Here is a 19,515-nt window from a genome sequence, read left to right as displayed (position 1 = left end):
AGAACAAAAAAAATTATTTAATATTTTTTACATTTTGGACAACTTAAATAAGTATGTTAAATCATATAATTTGAAATTTAAACTTAGCAAGCTTAAATTCCTGTAGGTCAATGTGGGGTTATAAAGGCAAGTAGGTTGGAAGTAATTTTTAGTTATAAAGACAAGTGTCTTACTTTTGTAAATCCTAATAAAGAGTTTTTGTGAATTATTTTGATCAAGTATAAAAAGTATGTCTTAGAGGAAAACACTCACATACAAATTCAAAAGGTTCATAGATAGAGCAAGAACAAACATAAATAATTTATTTAATAACTTATATAAAGAGATTTAGCACTTTTTTACACTTACTTTTATTTGAGGATAATTAAACTTTACATTATAACTCAATTCTTGTGAATTTAGAAAATTATCTACTTCAAAAAAAAAAATTAGATATCAAAGGTTAAATTCCTGATTGTTTCTTAGAAAAAAATTGTGATATATATGAGTTTTAATTAAATGAAGATAACTTTTTTTTTTTTTGTTTAACATAAGTTATTGATGCAAGTTTGTGGTGTGTTATTTGAGGTTAATTAATTAAACTTAATGATAGTATCCAATTATTAGAATTTGAACATTTCGTAACATAAACCTTCACATTAATTTAATGTATTTTTCGTTAAGAGGGTTTATCATTGTATACTTAATTAAAAATTTAAATAGATAATAAATTTAATTAAATAAATATATAACACTAATTAAACAAGGTACCAAAAATATATTATTATACTTTTTATATAATTTACGTATATTGAATAAACAATTACAAGTAGGATTTAAAACCAAATATACGTTACAAACTACTATATTTAAAATATAAAATAATTATGAAATTATATTTTTTCAATTTTGTAAATACTTTAAATTGAGTTATTTTCTTGTAAAAAAGTTTAAGTTTACCTATAATCATATATATCTAAATGTCGTTGTTCAAAATTTGAAATTTTATTAGATATAACGAGTATTATATACAAAAATAATAATTTTTGCTTAGTGTGAACCCTAACAAATTGAATAATTACTTTATAAGCTAGGATAAGTTGAATTCAAATAATAATATTTTTTAAAATATATTATTCTTTCGGTAAGAAGTTATTAGTTTAGCATGTATTAATTATTTGAAATTAGAACTGATATAAAATAAATTTGCTTTACTGAACTAATAACCTCAAGTTTAAAATTAACTAAAAATAAATATAGTGTCCCAATAATATTGTTAATATACATATACAATATGTTTTTCACATATAAGTTAAATTTGTTAATATGAGCTTGAAAAAAAAAATATTTAGACTATCGAATATAGAAGATAGAACATGTTTTTTTTTTTTTGTTTAATAGATTTATTTACGGACATTTTATACTGAAACAATATTTGACCCAATAACAACAAAATAAATTTGTTGTTACATGAATATAGTGTGCAATTATGAAATATTAATAAATATTTTTATTCAAATCCAATAAAAAGTATGTTCAATTGATGTTATCAAAAAAAATATAACTAAATTATTTTATCATTAAAATTAGAGCATTTTTATAATCTTTAAGTGATCAATAGTTGATACATTTACATAATAGTTAATTAGAAAAACAATTTCAATAGTTAATTTTAACTTTACATAATAGTAATTTTATCTATTTATTCTTTTATATATTTAGTTAAAATATATTTTAAAGTCACCAATTGAAAAAAAATATTAAAAAGATAGAAATTAATGTTAACTAAAATATTAAAAAATATAACTACACCAAATTTTATATATTAATTTTTTTTTAACTAGATTAAACAGCAATGTAACAAAAAAAAATTAACTAATTAATGTATTTATTTATATACTAAGTAAATTTAACTCTTCTCATAAATATATATTAATCTTTTTATAAATAAACTGTAGAGTAAAGTATACTTTTGTCATTGAAGTTTGGCAAAAGTTTTAAAAATATCCCTAAGTTTTATTTTGTTTCAATTTTGTCCCAAAAGTTTTCGATTTGCATCAAATATACCCTCGACGGCTAAATTTTCAAAAAATTTAAGACCAATCTAACAATAATGCATGAAAATTATGCTTGATTTGCTTGTATTGAGGGTTGTTTTTATGAAATTGTTGTTGAATTGGTCTTAAATTTTTTAAAAAAATAGCCGTTAGAGGTATATTTGATGCAAATCGAAAACTTCTGGGATCCTCTTAGTTTCGGGTAATTACAGTTTTTGTGGCCATAAACTACAATTGAACTTAACCCTCTAATCGGAATCAAGTGATTAAGATATTGGCGATTGATGAAGGTTAGAGGAGACTAAATCACTGAGACATTAGGGTATAGTCAATTACAATTTGCCATGAAATAAATCTTGCATGATTAAAATAGTTGGTAAGAAAACTAAATCTGGAAAAGTAAACATCTCTGATACCTTAACTGTTTTCTCTTATTGATTTCTCACTAATTCTCTTAATTGCTTTCTTTACTCTTGAATTACTGTTTAATGTGATTTCAAATCACCAAACCAACTTTTCTGCCTGCCTAACTAAACCAATCGGTCGACTATTGTTGCTCACTCCATCAATCCTCGTGGAATCGACCATCACTCACTTGAGGTATTACTTGGACGACTTGATGCACTTGCTGGTTAGTTTGTGGACATTCTAAAATCCACACCACCTGCCCATCCAGGGTGTTAAACGCCCTCCCTGGCATTTAACGCCAGCTTCTGCTGCCAATTTCAGCGCTAAACACCTAGCTGTCATTTAGCGCCAATGCATTCGAGTTTAATGCTCTCCAGGGTATTCTGTTTCTCCTTTAAAGCTCTCTGTTCTTGTTCTAAATATTTTGCATGACCACAAAAAAATTAAACCAAGAAAAACTATGAATAATGATAATAATAAAAATAAAAAATAAATCAGAACAACTGAAAGAAAGACTAAAGGATACTCAGTGTTGGGTTGCCTCCCAACAAGCGCTTCTTTACCATCACTAGCTTGACAAGCAAGTGCACTGGGTCGTACCAAGTAATACCTCAGGTGAGTGAGGGTCGATCCCACGAGAATTGATGGATCAAGCAACAATGATCGAGTGATTGGCTTAGTCAGACAAGCAGAAAAGAGTGTTTTGAGAGTTTAATTGCATCAAACAGTAAATTCATGAAATCAGAAGGCAAGCAGTAAACAAGTTGTGAAGTATATATGGAGAAACAGTTAAGGCTTTAGAGATATCTATCTTCCGGATTGACTTTTCTTAGTAACTATTTTAATCATGCAAGATTCAATTCATGGCAAACTATATGTGACTAAACTCTAATTTCTTAGATATTTTTAGTCTCCTCTAACCTTCATCAACTGCCAATTCCTTGGTCACTTAATTCCAATTAGAGGGTGAAGTTCAATTCTAGTTTATATGCCACAAAAACCCTAATTACCCAAATATAAGAGGATTATATGTCACATATCCCGTTAAGTCTAGATAATTAAAAGTTTAGGAGAAATTGTTTTCAAGCTGTTGTTCAAGTAAAGAGCTTTTCGAAGTTATACAAGAACTCAATTAGAACAAGGGTCATACTTCCGTTCCACCCAAATTCATAAAATAAAGAATGAAAATAATTCTTGAAATAGAAATCAGTATATGAATTAAAATAGAAAAATAATAGAGAATTCTGGCGGCAGCTTGCTTTCTCTGATGACAAACAAGAACGACGGCGGCGTCCAAGAATTCTGGCGGCGACGACGACCCCGTTTCTCTCCCTCAGTTGCGTTCTGTCTCATCGCTCCTCTTCCTCTCGCGTGCAATGGCAGTATCATCGGCCAAGATTCGGTGGTGGAGACGCCCTCAACTGTGGTGAAACGCGGCGGCTACGGAAGCTCGGCAACGGTAGTAGGGCGCGGCGTAGGCGGCGGAACAACTCCATCGCGGCCTCTGTCTCCCTCTCATGAGCCGTCCTCTCTTCGCGTCAGGTTCTCCACTGCGAGCCTCTTCCTTTTCTCGTGCAACGATGGCAACGACGGCGCTGTCTTTGCGGCAAGGACGACGGTGCGGACAGCTGCAACAGGGGCGACGGGATTCACGGCGAGGATGATGGCGCGAGGCAGCGGCGGTTCGCGAGGAGGGCGCGAGCTCCTCCCTCCTCCGGCGCTCTCTTTCTCTCACGGATTCCCTCTTCTCTGATCCCTTTCTCTCTGGTTCTTGTTTCTTCAGGATGCGTGTGTGTTGGTTATGTTGAGGGAGGTGAGGCTGCGGCTGTGTGGTGTTGAGGAGGGGGGTTTAGGGTTTGTTATGTTAAAATTAGGGTTGAGGTAAAATTAGGTTTAGGACAGTTTTGTAATTTCAAATAAAAATAGGGATAATATAGTAATTAAAACCCAAATTAAATCCAACACTAATTATAGATAGAAAATACTTTTTGTTCATCAATTTTACAAATTATTTTCAATAAAATGTTCAAATCCAAGAATTAGAGATAATATAATTAAGGGTAAAAAACTTGATTAAACCAAGGGAGAAGAAAATTTACGGAAATCAGCCAAACTGAATTCCTAGACAGCATTCAACCAGAATCAAATTATTATATAATTCGAATCTATACGTTTCGAATTAAAATCTTATGTAGTTCGACATGACTTAATTCGAATTATATGCAAGCATGAGAAACATGTAATTCGAAACAACTGGTTTCGAATTATTAAAGAGGAATTCGAATTCAGTTAATTCGAATTACTAACAAAGTCTTGACGAAACATAAATCGAAACATATTGTTTCGAATTAGTAAGGAATTGTAATTCGAATTTATTTGATTCGAATTATAAATATATAGTGCGAATGTAGTTGATTCGAATTACCATGAACCGGAGCTTTATATATATGCTGTGAACTCAGTTTTTCTCATCAAAGAGGTGAGATGGCTAGTGAGGATAGTTTTCTAGTGCTGGTACACCACAGAGGATCGATTAAGAGAAAAATTTGGTCCGGCGTGAAGTTCACTGATAAGGATCCTCTATGTATTATCGTGAGGCCAACCACCAGCTACGATGCTCTCGTTAGCTCTGTGCTGGAGAAGCTTGGTCTGGAAGGAGTGAAAAGGGTTAAGAAGTTCTTCTTTCGCATCCCAACCACGGTGCTCTATGATACCGTGAAGTATGATTGTTTCACGATCGGGAGTGATGAGGACTTGCAGGTCATGTTTCTTTGTCGTAGGCAATTTTCCAAGGTAAGGACACCAGAGCTGTTAGCAAAGTTGGTTGATGTGGTATCTAGCTCGGGTGGTTCGAACTGGAATGCCAATACTATAGCCACGGTTGCCGGCTCGAGCTCAAGACCTGCGGTTGCTTCATCCTCCGTTCCTGTGTATGAGCCACCGATACAGCCTGTTGCCTCCCCATCGTTTGCTGTTGATCTCAGCGGCAATGTCGGAGACGTGGTTCGATATGGGGAACATCTTCCGACCGAAGTGCAGTGTCCTACACCGGCTGGTGTTGGGGAGGGATTGTTTGATGATCCAGATGACGATGATGTCGAGCATGATATGATCGCTGATGACAGCGGCGATGATCTTGGAGCGACTGATCCGAGAAGGGCTACAGGTGGATCTGGTTCTGGCACACAGCAGTACCCACCCCATTTTTCATCGTTGGACCTGGATGCCATGAGGCATGACGAAAATCCTGGGCAGACGACTGGATTCACCTAATTCGAATCAATATGATTCGAACTTCACTCGTGTGCCATTTTCCAAGTAATTCGAAACAATATGACTCGAACTACTCTAACATAATTCGAAGTAAGTCGTTTCGAATTATTAAGGAATTTTGCATGCATAATTCGTTTCTAATTGATTCGAATTACGTGGGAATAGTCTTTGATAGTAATTCGATTTTAATCAATTCGAATTACTTGCAAACAAGATTCGAATCCTTTTGATTCGAATTACATAAAAATCTGTTCTGGTGGATTGACGTTAGGAAATTTGATTTGGCGGATTTAGGTTAAACTTAGCTCCCCTTGGCTCATTTGGATTTTTTACCCTATAATTAATTTCTTTATTTTACAAAACATAAGTACCAAAATATAAAATATTAATTATTTAACCTAATTCATGTAAAATTCCTATTATTTCATAACTACCAACTTTATAATTTAAATATAGAAAATACTTCAATAATTATAAAATTGAATAAGAGTCTTAATTTATTTCAAACTCAATTAATCAAAACTTACTTTAATTATCTTTAATAAAGAAATTTCTGAAATTAAAGTTATAAATAAATAATGGAATTTGGAATTAATTTATAATAAAATTTTCAAAAATTTTACATGAAGGTTAATTAAGCACCAAAAGCTATCTGAAATGTTGCATTCTCTAGGTGTTCCACAATAAAAGTGGAAGGGTATTACGAAAATTGTAATGGATTTGCTGAGGTTTAGAATGGGATTTGATGCCGATGGGTAATCATGTATCGAGTGACCAAGTCCATTTACTTTTTGCCTGTTGAAGCGAATTATTCCTTAAAGAAATTGGCGATGCTATGCATCAAGAAGATAGTAAGGTTGCACATGTGTTAACCGCTTATGTGTTGGTGTGGATCAAAAAATATCAAGCGTCTTACATCCTGAATTGGATAGCCGAAACAACGGAGAAGAGATTTAAGTGAATTCGAGTTAAGATCCTAACTACGCAGGACCGACAGAAGAGTTATGCAAATAAAAGAGAAGAAAACATAGATAGTTTGAAAAAGAAAGTTATGCATTCTTGGAAGTTACTTAAATAGACTGGAATCAATGGGCAATCAAGACGAAGGGGATGAAACCGAAGTGTATTGGGCCGTTTGAAGTGCTAAGGCAGATTAGTGACCGATGGCATATCAAATAATTTTACCACCGTATCTTTTGAACCTGCACGACGCACTCCACATTTCATAGCTTCGGTAGTATATTTCTGAGATAAGCCATATTTTAAAACCTGAATCAGTTCAATTGAGAGAGAATTTGACGTTTCAAATAATTCCGGTTAGAATTGACGATACCTGTGTTAAGTGACTTCGTGGAAGAGTACGTTAGTAAAGTTTCTTGGAGTCAAGCTGGAATTGACAAACATGCCTAAGAACTTGAAATTTGAAATGAGAAGAGACTACCCACACCTATTTTCAGGTAATTGAATAAGAATTTTGAGGGTAAAATTCTTAATTAGGTGGGTAGGATGTAAGGCCTACGAAATTAATAAATAATTAGCCAATAAATTAATTATTATTCAAAGAAATTAAAAATTAAATTTTTATAATCTAGATGGGTAGAAATATTAAAAATACGAATTTTGACACTAATTTTAAAGAATTTGACCCAAAAACGGGTTAATAAACCGAACCGATTGGACCGAGTCCAAACTGGACCCAAGGTCCAACCTATAAAACACCAAAAATGGGCCTTCTTCTTCTTCACACCTGCAGATGCGTTGATGAAGGGAGATTGAAGTTAAAAAAAAAAAAAAAAAACTAGCACTCACATCTAAAAATTCAATCGTACATAACTTTCAATCCAGAACTTCGATTGACGAGCCATCAGCAGCCACATATTCATCTCAAAATTTTCTTTAATTCTATCTGAACAAAATACTAAGAAATATTTATTTCTCACCCAGTTCTTTTCCTCCTCAATTTTGTGGATTTTGAGTTTAGGTATTGAGGAATTGAATGATTTTGATGGTTTAGATGAACTCTAGCAGCAGATAATCACCGGATTTTGTCTAATTGATCCATGTGTTAGGTAAAAAAACTGTTGAAACCTTGTAAATCATTGAATTAGTGAATCATATGATGATTATACTGATATTGTGTGAATTAGATTGTGTTCTTGTTGATTTGGAGTTCAATTTAGCAGTTTAGAACGAAATATGGGTGATTAAGCTTGAGGAATTAACGTTTAGAAGCTTGGAGCTTGTGAAAGGAGAGATTTTTGAGGAGTTCTGGACTTAGGGAGGAATCGGCCATGGTATGGTTTTGGTTTCTTGTAGTTAATTTTTAATGTCACGTGAAAACTTAGGCTAGAAGACCTTAAGATAGGAATGAACTGAATGAATTATTAATGGATTGTGTATATGGTATATGATGTGTGTATAAAGAATGAATGAATTTATATGTGTTGGATTATGTCTTTCATAAGTATAAAAAAAATAATGAATATTGTTAATGTGTTGAGGATTGATGGTGAGTTTGTGAAATTGAATTGAATGGATTGGTTGAGAGATGTGTGGTTCGATTTTGTAAATGATTTGTTATTAGAGTTGGTTGATTTTGGGAAAAGATTTAATATTGGAATTGGTTTGATTTTGAAATGCTTTGATACTAAAAATTATTTGAATGACTGAGAGGTGTTTGATTTGGTGGTAGGGACCTTTGAAGGGTGGCAGAAGTTTGAGTTTTAGAAGAGATGCTGTCGAAATTTCTATAAAAATTAAAGATTTTATTTGAAGTGATATTTTAAAAAAAGAAAAGAGATTATTATGTGGCTTGTATATTTTGAGACTAATTATTGACTCTCTGTCGCAGGATGTGACTGGGCACTTTAATTCCCCGGGTTTCCCATGGGTATATATATATATATATATATATATATATATATATATATATATATATATGAATTTGAGCTTGGGTTGTCTCACCCATGGATAAATTGAGTTTGAAATTTTTTCATGGATATTATTGAGTTTGGAGATGTGCGCACAAAGGGACTATCCAGTGGCTAGCTAACAGGACATGTCAGGTTGGTTATATAACTAACAGATGAGACTCATCAGTCATAGGACAGGTATATATCGTATGCATTCGTATGTTTTGCTTGAGTGTGCATTGTTTTGGTTTGCTTAACTGCTTAACTCTGCTTATCTGCTACTTGTTCTACTTGTTGTAATTGTACCTCTATCTGTGTTTTTCTTATTTGAATTGTATGTGTATGTTTCTGAGAGACCCTCTCTTGGCAGAGGAGTGAATGAGGGTTGTTCCACCGGTGATTCGGAGGATTAGAGGAGACAGAAAGTGAAGTGTTAGGTTAAAGTTAGGTGTAGAACTTTAATACCTTAGATAACTTACTTAATTCCTGATTTAGTTGAATTTTTATGCTGAAATCTGAGTGTCGTTGCTCTAGGAATGCCTCTGGCTTTCCCGTGACCTTTTATATTAACAATGTGGGTACCTTTACCATGCTGAGAACCCTCGATTCTCATTCCATACATATTTTTGTTGTTTTTCAGATGCAGGTCGTGAGGCACCTCGTTGAGCGTTTGAAGACCCTCCTTACAAGCGAAGAACTGTCTTTTGGACTGTTATCTTTCGTTTTAGACTATGTATATATGTATATAAAATCTGTGCATGTATATTTTGTCCATCCTAGAGGTTGACTTGGAGAAACAGGTGTTTATTCTGTAGTTTGAGTTATATTTTGGGTAGTATAAATATATATAATTACACACTCTGGCTGGCCTTAGCTTCGCAGGTAGAGTCTGGAGCTTGATATTTGTATTTTGGAACTCCGATCTATATATTATATTTTTAGCCTTCTTTTGATCTTACACTATTCGTTTTACGATTATCCATGCGAGTGTGGCACAATTTTCTGTTTTCGTTTTTTCTTAGTTTCTTCTTCAAGACTCCTAGTTACAAAATTCGTTCAACTGTATTTATATACGTCTTTTTTTTAGATGTCGTAATACATCGCCACCTCTGCTTTACGACTTAAGTGTAAGGCTCTGTGTGGTAGGTTGTTACAACGGGAAGCTCATATTCTCAAGGATGAAGTGCATCAAAAAAAATTTGAAAATGTAAACCTCTTGTACGTATATAAATAGGAGGCTAACCCTCAAACAATATACACTACAACAGAAAAATACTTCGCTCTCTCTTTATATATGCTGCAACATATAATATTAGTAAATATTTATGAATTATTTCTTTTACATAGAGATATTAATTAATTGCGGTGAATATTAATTCAAGAATTATTTATTTATACTTTTTTATTTTATATTTATTTCTTCTTCTTTATTTGTTTATTTCACAATAAAAATAAACAAATTTTGATAAGCTTTTAGCAAGTGTACATAAAAAAATGAAATCTTTTCATCTTTTAAATTAATAATTTTATACTAATGTGTTATTTACTTGAATGGATAAAGATTTTAAAAATAAATTGAAAAAAAAATTCTAGAAATAGAATTTTTTGTTCCCCTCAATTTTGTTGCCTTCTCAATAATTCTTCAAATGTTTTAACAAAAAATTGAATCAAATGCAAAATTATTTGCCATTTATAAAAAATTGAATTTAAAGACAATTAAACTCCTATCCAATTAGGTTATGTTACAAGTTAACATTTTTCATTTAAATTTGACAAAAAAATACACAGAAAAATAGAAACTGAAGTAAACTATTTTTTTGAGAAATCGTATCATCCAAAAAAAATAGTCAGAAAAAGAATCGAATTGATAGTTCATTCGTATATAATTTTGTTTTCACGATTTTAGGAAGGCCAAATTGACATATAAGATTATTATTGATTGAATCATTCTTATATTCGAATTGATTATAACCGAATGGTTTATTTGATAAATTAATCTCAATACAGTTGATATATTCCCATGACAAATATAATGTTATACAGCACTTGCACCCGAACCTTTGCGGAAATTACCCTCGGAGTTTTGTAAAATCAAACCCGTATAAAACATAAATTATTATATAGCATTTCATGATGAATACATATTCTAACTAAAGCAAAAGTCATTCATATTTATATCATTCAGTTAGATTCATAAGGAACCTAATTAAAAAACATTAAATCAAAGACACAGTCTATTAAAAAAAAACCAAAAACAAGGCACCACATTAATGATAATAAAGATATGGATTCAAGGGACTGCGTAGGATATTCTTCCCCAAAAGGTAGCCAAAATGCAAACTATCCTTAAGAGATTATAGGCTTGGCTTAAATAACCGCATTTCAGATGAGCAACTTGGAAGACCAAGGTGCGAGGGTGAAAGTAAGCTTTCATGATAGAAGTGAAAGATCCTTGAGTATGAATCCCGAGACAAAGGACGGTATTTGGTCATGCCATCACTGGAGCTGTCAACATTAGGAAAATCTATGCTGCCATCATTTAAGTTACATAAAACTAACTTGCCACTAGGAGATTTCGCCAGTAGAACATCATTTTCCAACATGTAAATAGGCCATAACACATGAGGTGAACGAGTACGAGTATTAACGAGTAGCGGGTGGTGGGGGATTATTGCCAACTTAGTCCAAGATTGAGGAACGCCATAGTCCTTCATCAACCAGAGAGTCCAATGAGTTTTCTTAGTCTCATAACAAACAGCAAGACAACCCCTCAAGATACTCAAATGGGGAACCGCAAAGAACTCATCATCTGAATCCCTATTGGGAGCGGAAAACTGACTATAAGTCTCTTTCACCAAGTCAAGGGAAAGAACTGCCACAGAACTACTAAGACTGCTGCGAACAAGCCAATTAAGGGTGCCAGTGCCACTTACAAAAAGCCCTACCAAAGCCAGTACAGACCCCTTGCCATCGAGGTTATGTAGTCTATATGGGAAATCCTGAATTGTTCTCCATTTAGATTTTGGGCCGAATGTGAAAATTCTGGTGACAGATTCACCTGATTTCTTATTCACAATCCCGAAAAGCTTATACTTGTCGTTCACATGATCATAACCGAATCCACAATAGTCGAAGATACCACCAATTTCAAGCGGCGGAGATGTGAATCCGGTGCAGGGGTTCCACAGAATGGCACGATCCTCAAGCTCTTCATCGTGCAAGCACAGCAATCCATGACAAGAGCCAATGATGCTACGGTAGCATCGTCCCTCATAGGCAACTACTTTAGTGGGTTCATGGGGAGGGTTCTCGAACACAGATCGGACGGAGAAAGTTCCGATTGTGGGGTATGAGTGGCTTGAGCTATAATAGGCAATACGCGGGTGGGTCAAGGCTGGATCCACCGCCATTGAACGTCGAAGGTGGTCCTTGGCAAATTGGGAACTGGAAATTAGGGTTCTCCATGAACTGCAGACGCTGTTCCTTAATCGAACAAGAGAACTTGCCGGAATCCTCAGCAGGATTTCCTCTATGAGCTCGTCCAGAAGGATAGGCGGTGGTTTTGTGGTGGTACAGAGGAGCAGTTCCAGCCACCCCTCGGTGGTTGTGACAACCCTCCCCTTCCTCGCAACAGTATCATCATCATCAGGAATGGGACCTCTCTTCATACGTACGAGGAAAACAATGAAATCCTTCTCTACAACAAAACTCCACAATACAGCAGGAATAAGAAATCATAAACAATATAATTCTAACAATTCTACTCTCAGCGGCATCGCTATTTAATGTACAAGATAAAACATACATTGAAATTCTATGAGAAGAAAAAGAGAGGCCTCAACGTTTTCAGTTAAAATTGAAAAAACAAAAAAGTAAAACAGAGGCTTACCTACAGGAAGACGATGGCGGAGTAAGAGACCAGGAGGGGCAGAAGACAGAGGAAGCAAAAGGTCGGCGTGAAGGTGAGACAGAGGAGGAGGAAGACGACGGTCAGCTGGGAGCTTCGGATGGAGACGACAAAGGATGAAGATGAGGAGGGAAGGCGGAAGGGGGCACGGGGCTGCTGCAACTTCTCCGATGAAAATTTGGAGGTTCAGATCTATGAATCTATCCGATAACCAGTTATCGTGTTTCGTGTCTCTCCCTTCTCCATCTACTTTTCTCCTAAATCCTAATCTATATCAATATCAATATCAATATCAATATATAATGGCAATATATAGGTTTGGTGTCCAAAATTTTTTTCTAGTACTACTCTTTCTAATCAACTTCTCTATTTAATGTCAGTTATCTCTGAAAAATTCCCATCACTTTACTTGGCCACTTGACGTAATTTTCACCTGTTACTTCTTACCTATTTTTCTCTTCTCATCTCATCTCTTATTAATATTATTGAATACATTAATAGATTTTAAAAATATATTAGACTTATGCCAATAATAGATTTACTTCTATAACAATATATAATGGTAATACATGGGTTTGGTGACCAAAATTTTTTTCCAGTACTACCCTTTCTAATCAACTTCTCCACTTAATGTCAGTTATCTCTGAAAAACTCCCATCACTTCACTTGGCCACTTGACTTAATTTTCACCTGTTACTTCTTACCCATTTTTCTCTTCTCATCTCATCTCTTATTAATATTATTGAATACATGGATAGATTTTAAAAATACATTAGACTTATGCCAATAATAGATTTACTTTTAAATATTCAGATATTCATAACAATAATAAAATTGGTCCAAATTTAAGTAATAGATAGAACAGTAATAATATTAGTGGTATAAATTATTATTTTTTAAAATCTTTAATTCATACTTAGTAAATTTTTAATTATTTCTAATATACTATGTTATATATATCTATAATACAGTGTATTATGATTGTTAATTGTTCACTTAAAAAATTTACACTATTAATTTAATATTTGAATTTTTTCTTATTATGGTACTATTTTAATGTACTCTAAATTTTTATTATGTATTTATAATTTTGATAAAAATCATTCTTAAAAGAAATATTAATCTTATTTTTTAAGTTTTTTTGTCCAGATAATATTAAATCATTTATATTAAAATATTTATGAAATTCAAAAAATATTATTTATATGTTAAAAATCTGTTTTTAGATATTCAAGTATTAGAATTGGTCCAAATAATATTCTGAATGATGATAACATTGGTTAGTTGTGTATATATATTCCATTAGTTTGTTAATTTTATCTTTTGAATTATTTTTTATTATGGTACTATTTTAATGTACTCTAATTTTTTATTGTGTATTTATAATTTTAAAAATAATCATTAGAAGAAATATTAATTTTATCTCTTAAATTTTTTAGTTTTGACAATATTAAATAATTTATATTAAAATATTTAGATAATTTCAAAACTATTATTTATACTATAACAAAATAACAATATATAAAAAAAATATGGGAGTTTGATGTTCAATTTTTTTTATTCAATAAATTCTGCTTGACAGTTGTTATATAAAATATTTATTTAAAAATATTGGTAATTTTTTATTTAATTTATACTGTAAATAATAATGTTTTATGTCATTTTATTTTATTTAATATCAAATAAATTTATATTTGAATTTTCTTTTATTCTTTTTGAATTGAAATAGTCTCATTGCATGATTGACAACTTTGATTTCTATTATAATAACTATTTTTTCTATTATTTTCTATTTACTATTTTTTTATTTTTGTCATAATAACTATTTTTTTTATCTATACCAATATATAATGGGATAGAAAAGTTTGGTATCTAATTTTTTCTCCCTATTTTACCCCTATTTCTTTTTTATTTTTGTTACACACTGAATTCAATATAACAAACTGTTACCACGTCCTCAATTTTTTATTTTTTTATAAAAAAAGAATTTATCTCACAACAGAGTATTAAACTGATTCATTTTCACCCACGACATATTTTAAAACTGATTTACTTCCAATAAAAAACTGCTCCCACTACGTATTCAATTTAAAAACTGAAACCCCAACAGAATTAAATACTTTTTTTACTTTCAATTTTGGTCTCGCAAACCTTTTTCTTCTCTGCATCTTGCATCTTGCTATCTTTCTGACAAATAGAAATGGAAACTTCATAAAATCAACAATCACGTCAACGTCGATCCACTTGAACAGAATATGCTAGGCGAAAACTTCAGAAAATCAACAATCACGTCAAGTCGACCTACTTGAACAGAATATACTAGGCGAAGAAGACAACATGATCGAAGAATAAAGACAGCAACTTATCGGGAGATGATTCAACAAGGAAAATAAGTTGTCATATCAACTGACTCCAATTCCAACTCCAATGCCAAAAGACAAATGAGCAGAACCACCACCCATCATCAATTTGATACCGGTAATACGATAACTAATTTTCTTTATTATGAATTCAATTAGTTTTTAATAATTATATTTTAATTTTCAAACATACAGAAATAGAAACGCATGACAATGGAACAGTCACAAGTAACAGAAATCTATAACAATATATAATGTGGATACAGAGTTTTTTAATCCAAATTTACTTTAGATAAAAGAACTTTCACCGTTAACAGCAAGTGTTCTCCTATCTTATTTTTATTCTATATTTCACTAATAGTTGTAGAAACCGTAACATTCTTCAATTCTTTATTCCAATAATTTATCCATTTAATTAATTTTATCCGTTTTCAATTTTTCTTACTTCTCTTTTCAAGTCTGAATGTGCTTCTCTGTATGTAACAATTATTTGGATGAATTTTTGTAATTTTCTGAACTAGATAATGACTATGCCAAATGTTAATTTTCGACGTCATGTATGAAAGGAGGAAAAAAATAATTAGGGGTGATAAATAATTTTTTATGGATCTTATCGTTTTATTTTTGGTATATTCTTTATGTGAATACTTTATACCAAGTTTGATCTCATTATTCAATTTTTAGTGCTTCTCCTCTCACCATTAGGTGCACTCTTCTATATTATTATTGTTGCCATCATTCTCCTTCTTGAATATCGTGATTGTATCGTCTCCATCTTTTCCTCGCTTTCATTTACTACAATTGCAAATTTTATACCATTTTACTGCTTATATTAATTTCACGCATAACTTTCACCTTCATTTTCCTTTCTCTTCAGTTTACTTACCAAATTGTATTCATTCTTATATATTTTTAATCTGTCTTTCACATACAAAGTTTTCTCTCATCAATTTAATTTTAAAAAATGATTATTTTTTTATCTGATATTTATTTTTTAATTTTTTTTGACATGTATATACTTATCAATAATAAACTGAAGAACTCTCATAAATTATTTTGTTAACTCATTCTTATATATTTTTAATTTGTCTTTCACATACAAAGTGATGAACAAAAATAAGAGCTGCCATAATGGTATTATGGTAATTAATTGCGGTTGTGGTTAATAGAAGAAGAAAACAAGAAAAAATAAAAACAATACAACATAATAGTGACGGTGAGACGATAATACTAATAGTTATCCATGTAAAAAGAATGATAAGAAAAAATGATAGTGTATAATATGATGAGATGATATAATCAGAATAAAAATTAATAATTTTAAAATAATAATAAAACTAAAAATAATTAAAGATGTTTAATATAAGATTAAAAAAATATTTTTTTATCTATTCGAATTATACATAAAAATAAAGATTATTTTAAATATAAACTTTTAAATTTGCTTCAAATTAAATAAGATTGAGAAAATAAATAAATTTAATATATAAATAACTAATTTGTAAACCATGTTAGTAAATCTTTATCTTAATTTTAGTATACATAATAATAATATAACTTTTTACGTTTTTTAATTTAAATTTAATTATTTTATATTTTTTACATATCTTAAATAATTTAAAATATTTTATTTTTTTATAATTAATTTTTATTTATTGATATCAAAGTTATAATTTTAAAAATAAAAAAATAAAAATATTTTTTTAACTCAATAAAAAAGCGGCTGAACAGACACTTTCAACCGCTTTTCTATTATTTTTAAGAAATTAATTTTATTTTTTTGTTAATATATCATTCACTCTTTAAATTTATTAGATAAGTATTTTTTATTTTAATGTTGATGTGATTTTATTTATATCATATTTTATTAAAATTAAAATTACTATAAACCAAAATATAATTCAAAAAATAATGATAATAACATTATTCTGATTCAAAAAGAGTATATATAAACCAAAATACATGTTAGTTATTTACAAAAGATAATTTTTACTTAAATGTCAAATAAAAGTACTATTATTTTAATATTAAATTAAAAAAATATATTTTTTATCTATTAGAATTATGGATGGAGATAAAAAATATTTTAGATATAAATTTTTAAATTTGTTTCTAATTAATTAGGATTAAAAAAATAAATAAATTTAATAATATTTATAAATAACTAATCTTTAAATAACATCAATAAATTTTTATATTAATTTTATTACACATAATAGCAAATTAATATTTTTTTAATCTTACTTTTTAATTTAAATTTATTTTTTTAATATTTTACATGTTAAATAATTTAAGATATTTTATTTTTTATAATTTTTTTTTAATTATTATTAAATTTATAATTTTAAAATAAAAATATAAAATTAATTTCTTAAACTCAATAGAAAAGCGGCTCAACAGGCACGACAGTGCCTGGTGAGCCGCTAGTATATTTAAACTGGATTTAACTTAAAAATTATTTTACTATTTATCTTTTTTCTTTCCAAAAAAGAATTTTAAACCATTTATTTTTTGTTTTGTTGTTAATTTATTTCTTACTTAATTATTTAATTTTCATAATATTTTATTATAAATTTATTCCATTATTCTGTCTAATTTTATTATAGTCTAACTGTTGTCAAACATTTTATCTTTGAATTAAATATAGACAATATTAACTTGATCAAATTGTTATGTATATAAAAAAATATTTTTCTAATAAATAAAGATTTGTTTTTTATTTATTTAGTGTATTTGTTAAATTTTAATAATAAAAATAAAAATATTAACAAATAATTAAAATATATTTTTTTAAGTAACTATCCAATCATAGAAATTAAATCTAACGAATCAAAACAGAGGTTCCGTGTAGTAGCATATAGTTGATTCTCCTCTCTCTCTTTCTTTGCCTTGTTTGCTTTTTCTGAAATTAAAAAAAAAAAAAAGTTGCTATTGGTATGGGTGAGGAATGAGGACGTGAGTGATAAAAAAAGGTCAATATTTAGGTACTTTAACATTATATCTAACTTACTAAAAAATATAAACAGAAAATATTTAATAAATTTTAAATATTTTATTTTTTATCTTTAAAAATAAGTTAAACAAATTAGACAACTCATATGAGGTTTAGCCAAGCCATTTTATCCCAAACGTCAACGGAGAGAAGGTGGATGTGCGTGGACTCCTTTATTTTGTTTGTGCGGATATTGGGCTGGGCCCTTTTTTCAAATCTGGTGGTATATATATATATATATATATATATATATATATATTAAAGATACAATTTGTGTACGCAGATGATGAAAGATGATTTCAATTTTACTCCAAATAGTTGTTCAAGTTTATATCTAACAATTAAATACTTAATTCAAGATTTCGAACAAAATAATAAAATTAACTAGGCCAATTTTCACAGTTTTATTTAAATATAGTTTTCAGCCATGAAATATTTTTTTTATGTGCAACAAAATCATATACCATATGATAGTATGTGTCATACATATATTTCAAAACACATCTGATAATCATAATCTATTTATTATAAAAATATAGGAGATCTAGAAATATTTTGGTCTCTTAATTATTTTTCGAAAATGTCTTTTATTATATAAAATTTATGAGATAAAACATTTTGGCACTTTAATATGAATTTATGATGGTTAATTTCAAATTTATTATTATTATTATTATCATTTATCTATTTTTTATCGATTATGTAAAAGGATATGGGAATAATAATTTGAATATCAAATTATTTTTATGGATAGGAACAATGACATCTTCCACCAAGATGATCCATGGAGTAAGGAGAAAATTGTTCACTTAGTTAAACATGCTGCTCGAGATTTCTCTAATGTTGTTATCAACCAAAAACATATTATTCCTTCTTCTTTGAAATATAACTGGGAACCACCTCCAATGAATGTATGTAAAGTGAACTGCGATGCAAGCGTTTTTGAAAATGAGCAATTAGCTGGTTTTAGATGTATTATTAGAGACAGCATGGAAATTTGGATAAAAGGTTGTTCTGCCAGTATACCTCTTTCTAGTGTTCTCTGTTGTGAGTTTCATGCTATTTGGAGAGGGCTTGTTATGGCTTGGGATTGCAAGTGCAAAGAGGTCATATGTGAAACTGATAATCTTGATGCGTTTCTTCTTGTTTCGCGAGGCACAACCAGCATGATTATGAATGACTCTGATCTGCTTGACAAAATCAAAGAGATGCTCCAGCGCAATTGGACCGTTACTTTAGTGCCCATCCAGCGAACAGCAAACAGAGCGGTTGATTTAATGGCTAAGACTGCTGTTTTAAACAAGCAGGTGTATTTAGAGTGGTTACTACCTCCTAATAATTTAGACATTATTATTAAAAAGGAGTACTACTTTTTTCTTAGGTCTTTTTTCTTTGTATTATGTTCAGTCACCAAAAAAAATTATTTTCTTAAAATGTCTTTTATGATATAAAGAATGAATTGGATTAATTCATGCCTTATCTTGCCTATGAATTCATTAGTATTAAGAATTAAGATTAAGATTCGTTACATGGAAAATGTAATGATTGACAATAGTTCATTATGTTCGAGGTCAACACTTTTCACAGTTATGATACTATTACTATTATCTTTATGTTCAGGTTTTAT

At 30.2% G+C, this 19,515-nt stretch overlaps 1 protein-coding gene across 1 annotated transcript; it reads right to left on the bottom strand.

Annotated features, from left to right (window-relative positions):
* Positions 1-10,710: 10,710 nt before the first annotated feature.
* Positions 10,711-12,848, bottom strand: LOC112776134 (F-box/kelch-repeat protein At3g23880). Its single transcript, XM_025820156.3, has 2 exons — positions 12,519-12,848; positions 10,711-12,326 (listed from the first exon to the last, which is right to left on the bottom strand). The coding sequence occupies exon 2, from the start codon at positions 12,295-12,297 to the stop codon at positions 10,984-10,986; it is 1,314 nt and encodes a 437-aa protein (XP_025675941.1). The 5' UTR covers positions 12,298-12,326; positions 12,519-12,848; the 3' UTR covers positions 10,711-10,983.
* Positions 12,849-19,515: the final 6,667 nt, after the last annotated feature.

Source organism: Arachis hypogaea, chromosome 19 (assembly GCF_003086295.3).
Source record: "Arachis hypogaea cultivar Tifrunner chromosome 19, arahy.Tifrunner.gnm2.J5K5, whole genome shotgun sequence".
Taxonomy (NCBI): domain Eukaryota; kingdom Viridiplantae; phylum Streptophyta; class Magnoliopsida; order Fabales; family Fabaceae; genus Arachis; species Arachis hypogaea.
This window is presented reverse-complemented; position numbering and strand designations above follow the sequence as displayed.

Coding starts and splice junctions, on each gene's coding strand:
- LOC112776134 (XM_025820156.3), bottom strand. CDS start 12,297: ATGAAGAGAGGTCCCATTCCTGATGATGATGATACTGTTGCGAGGAAG.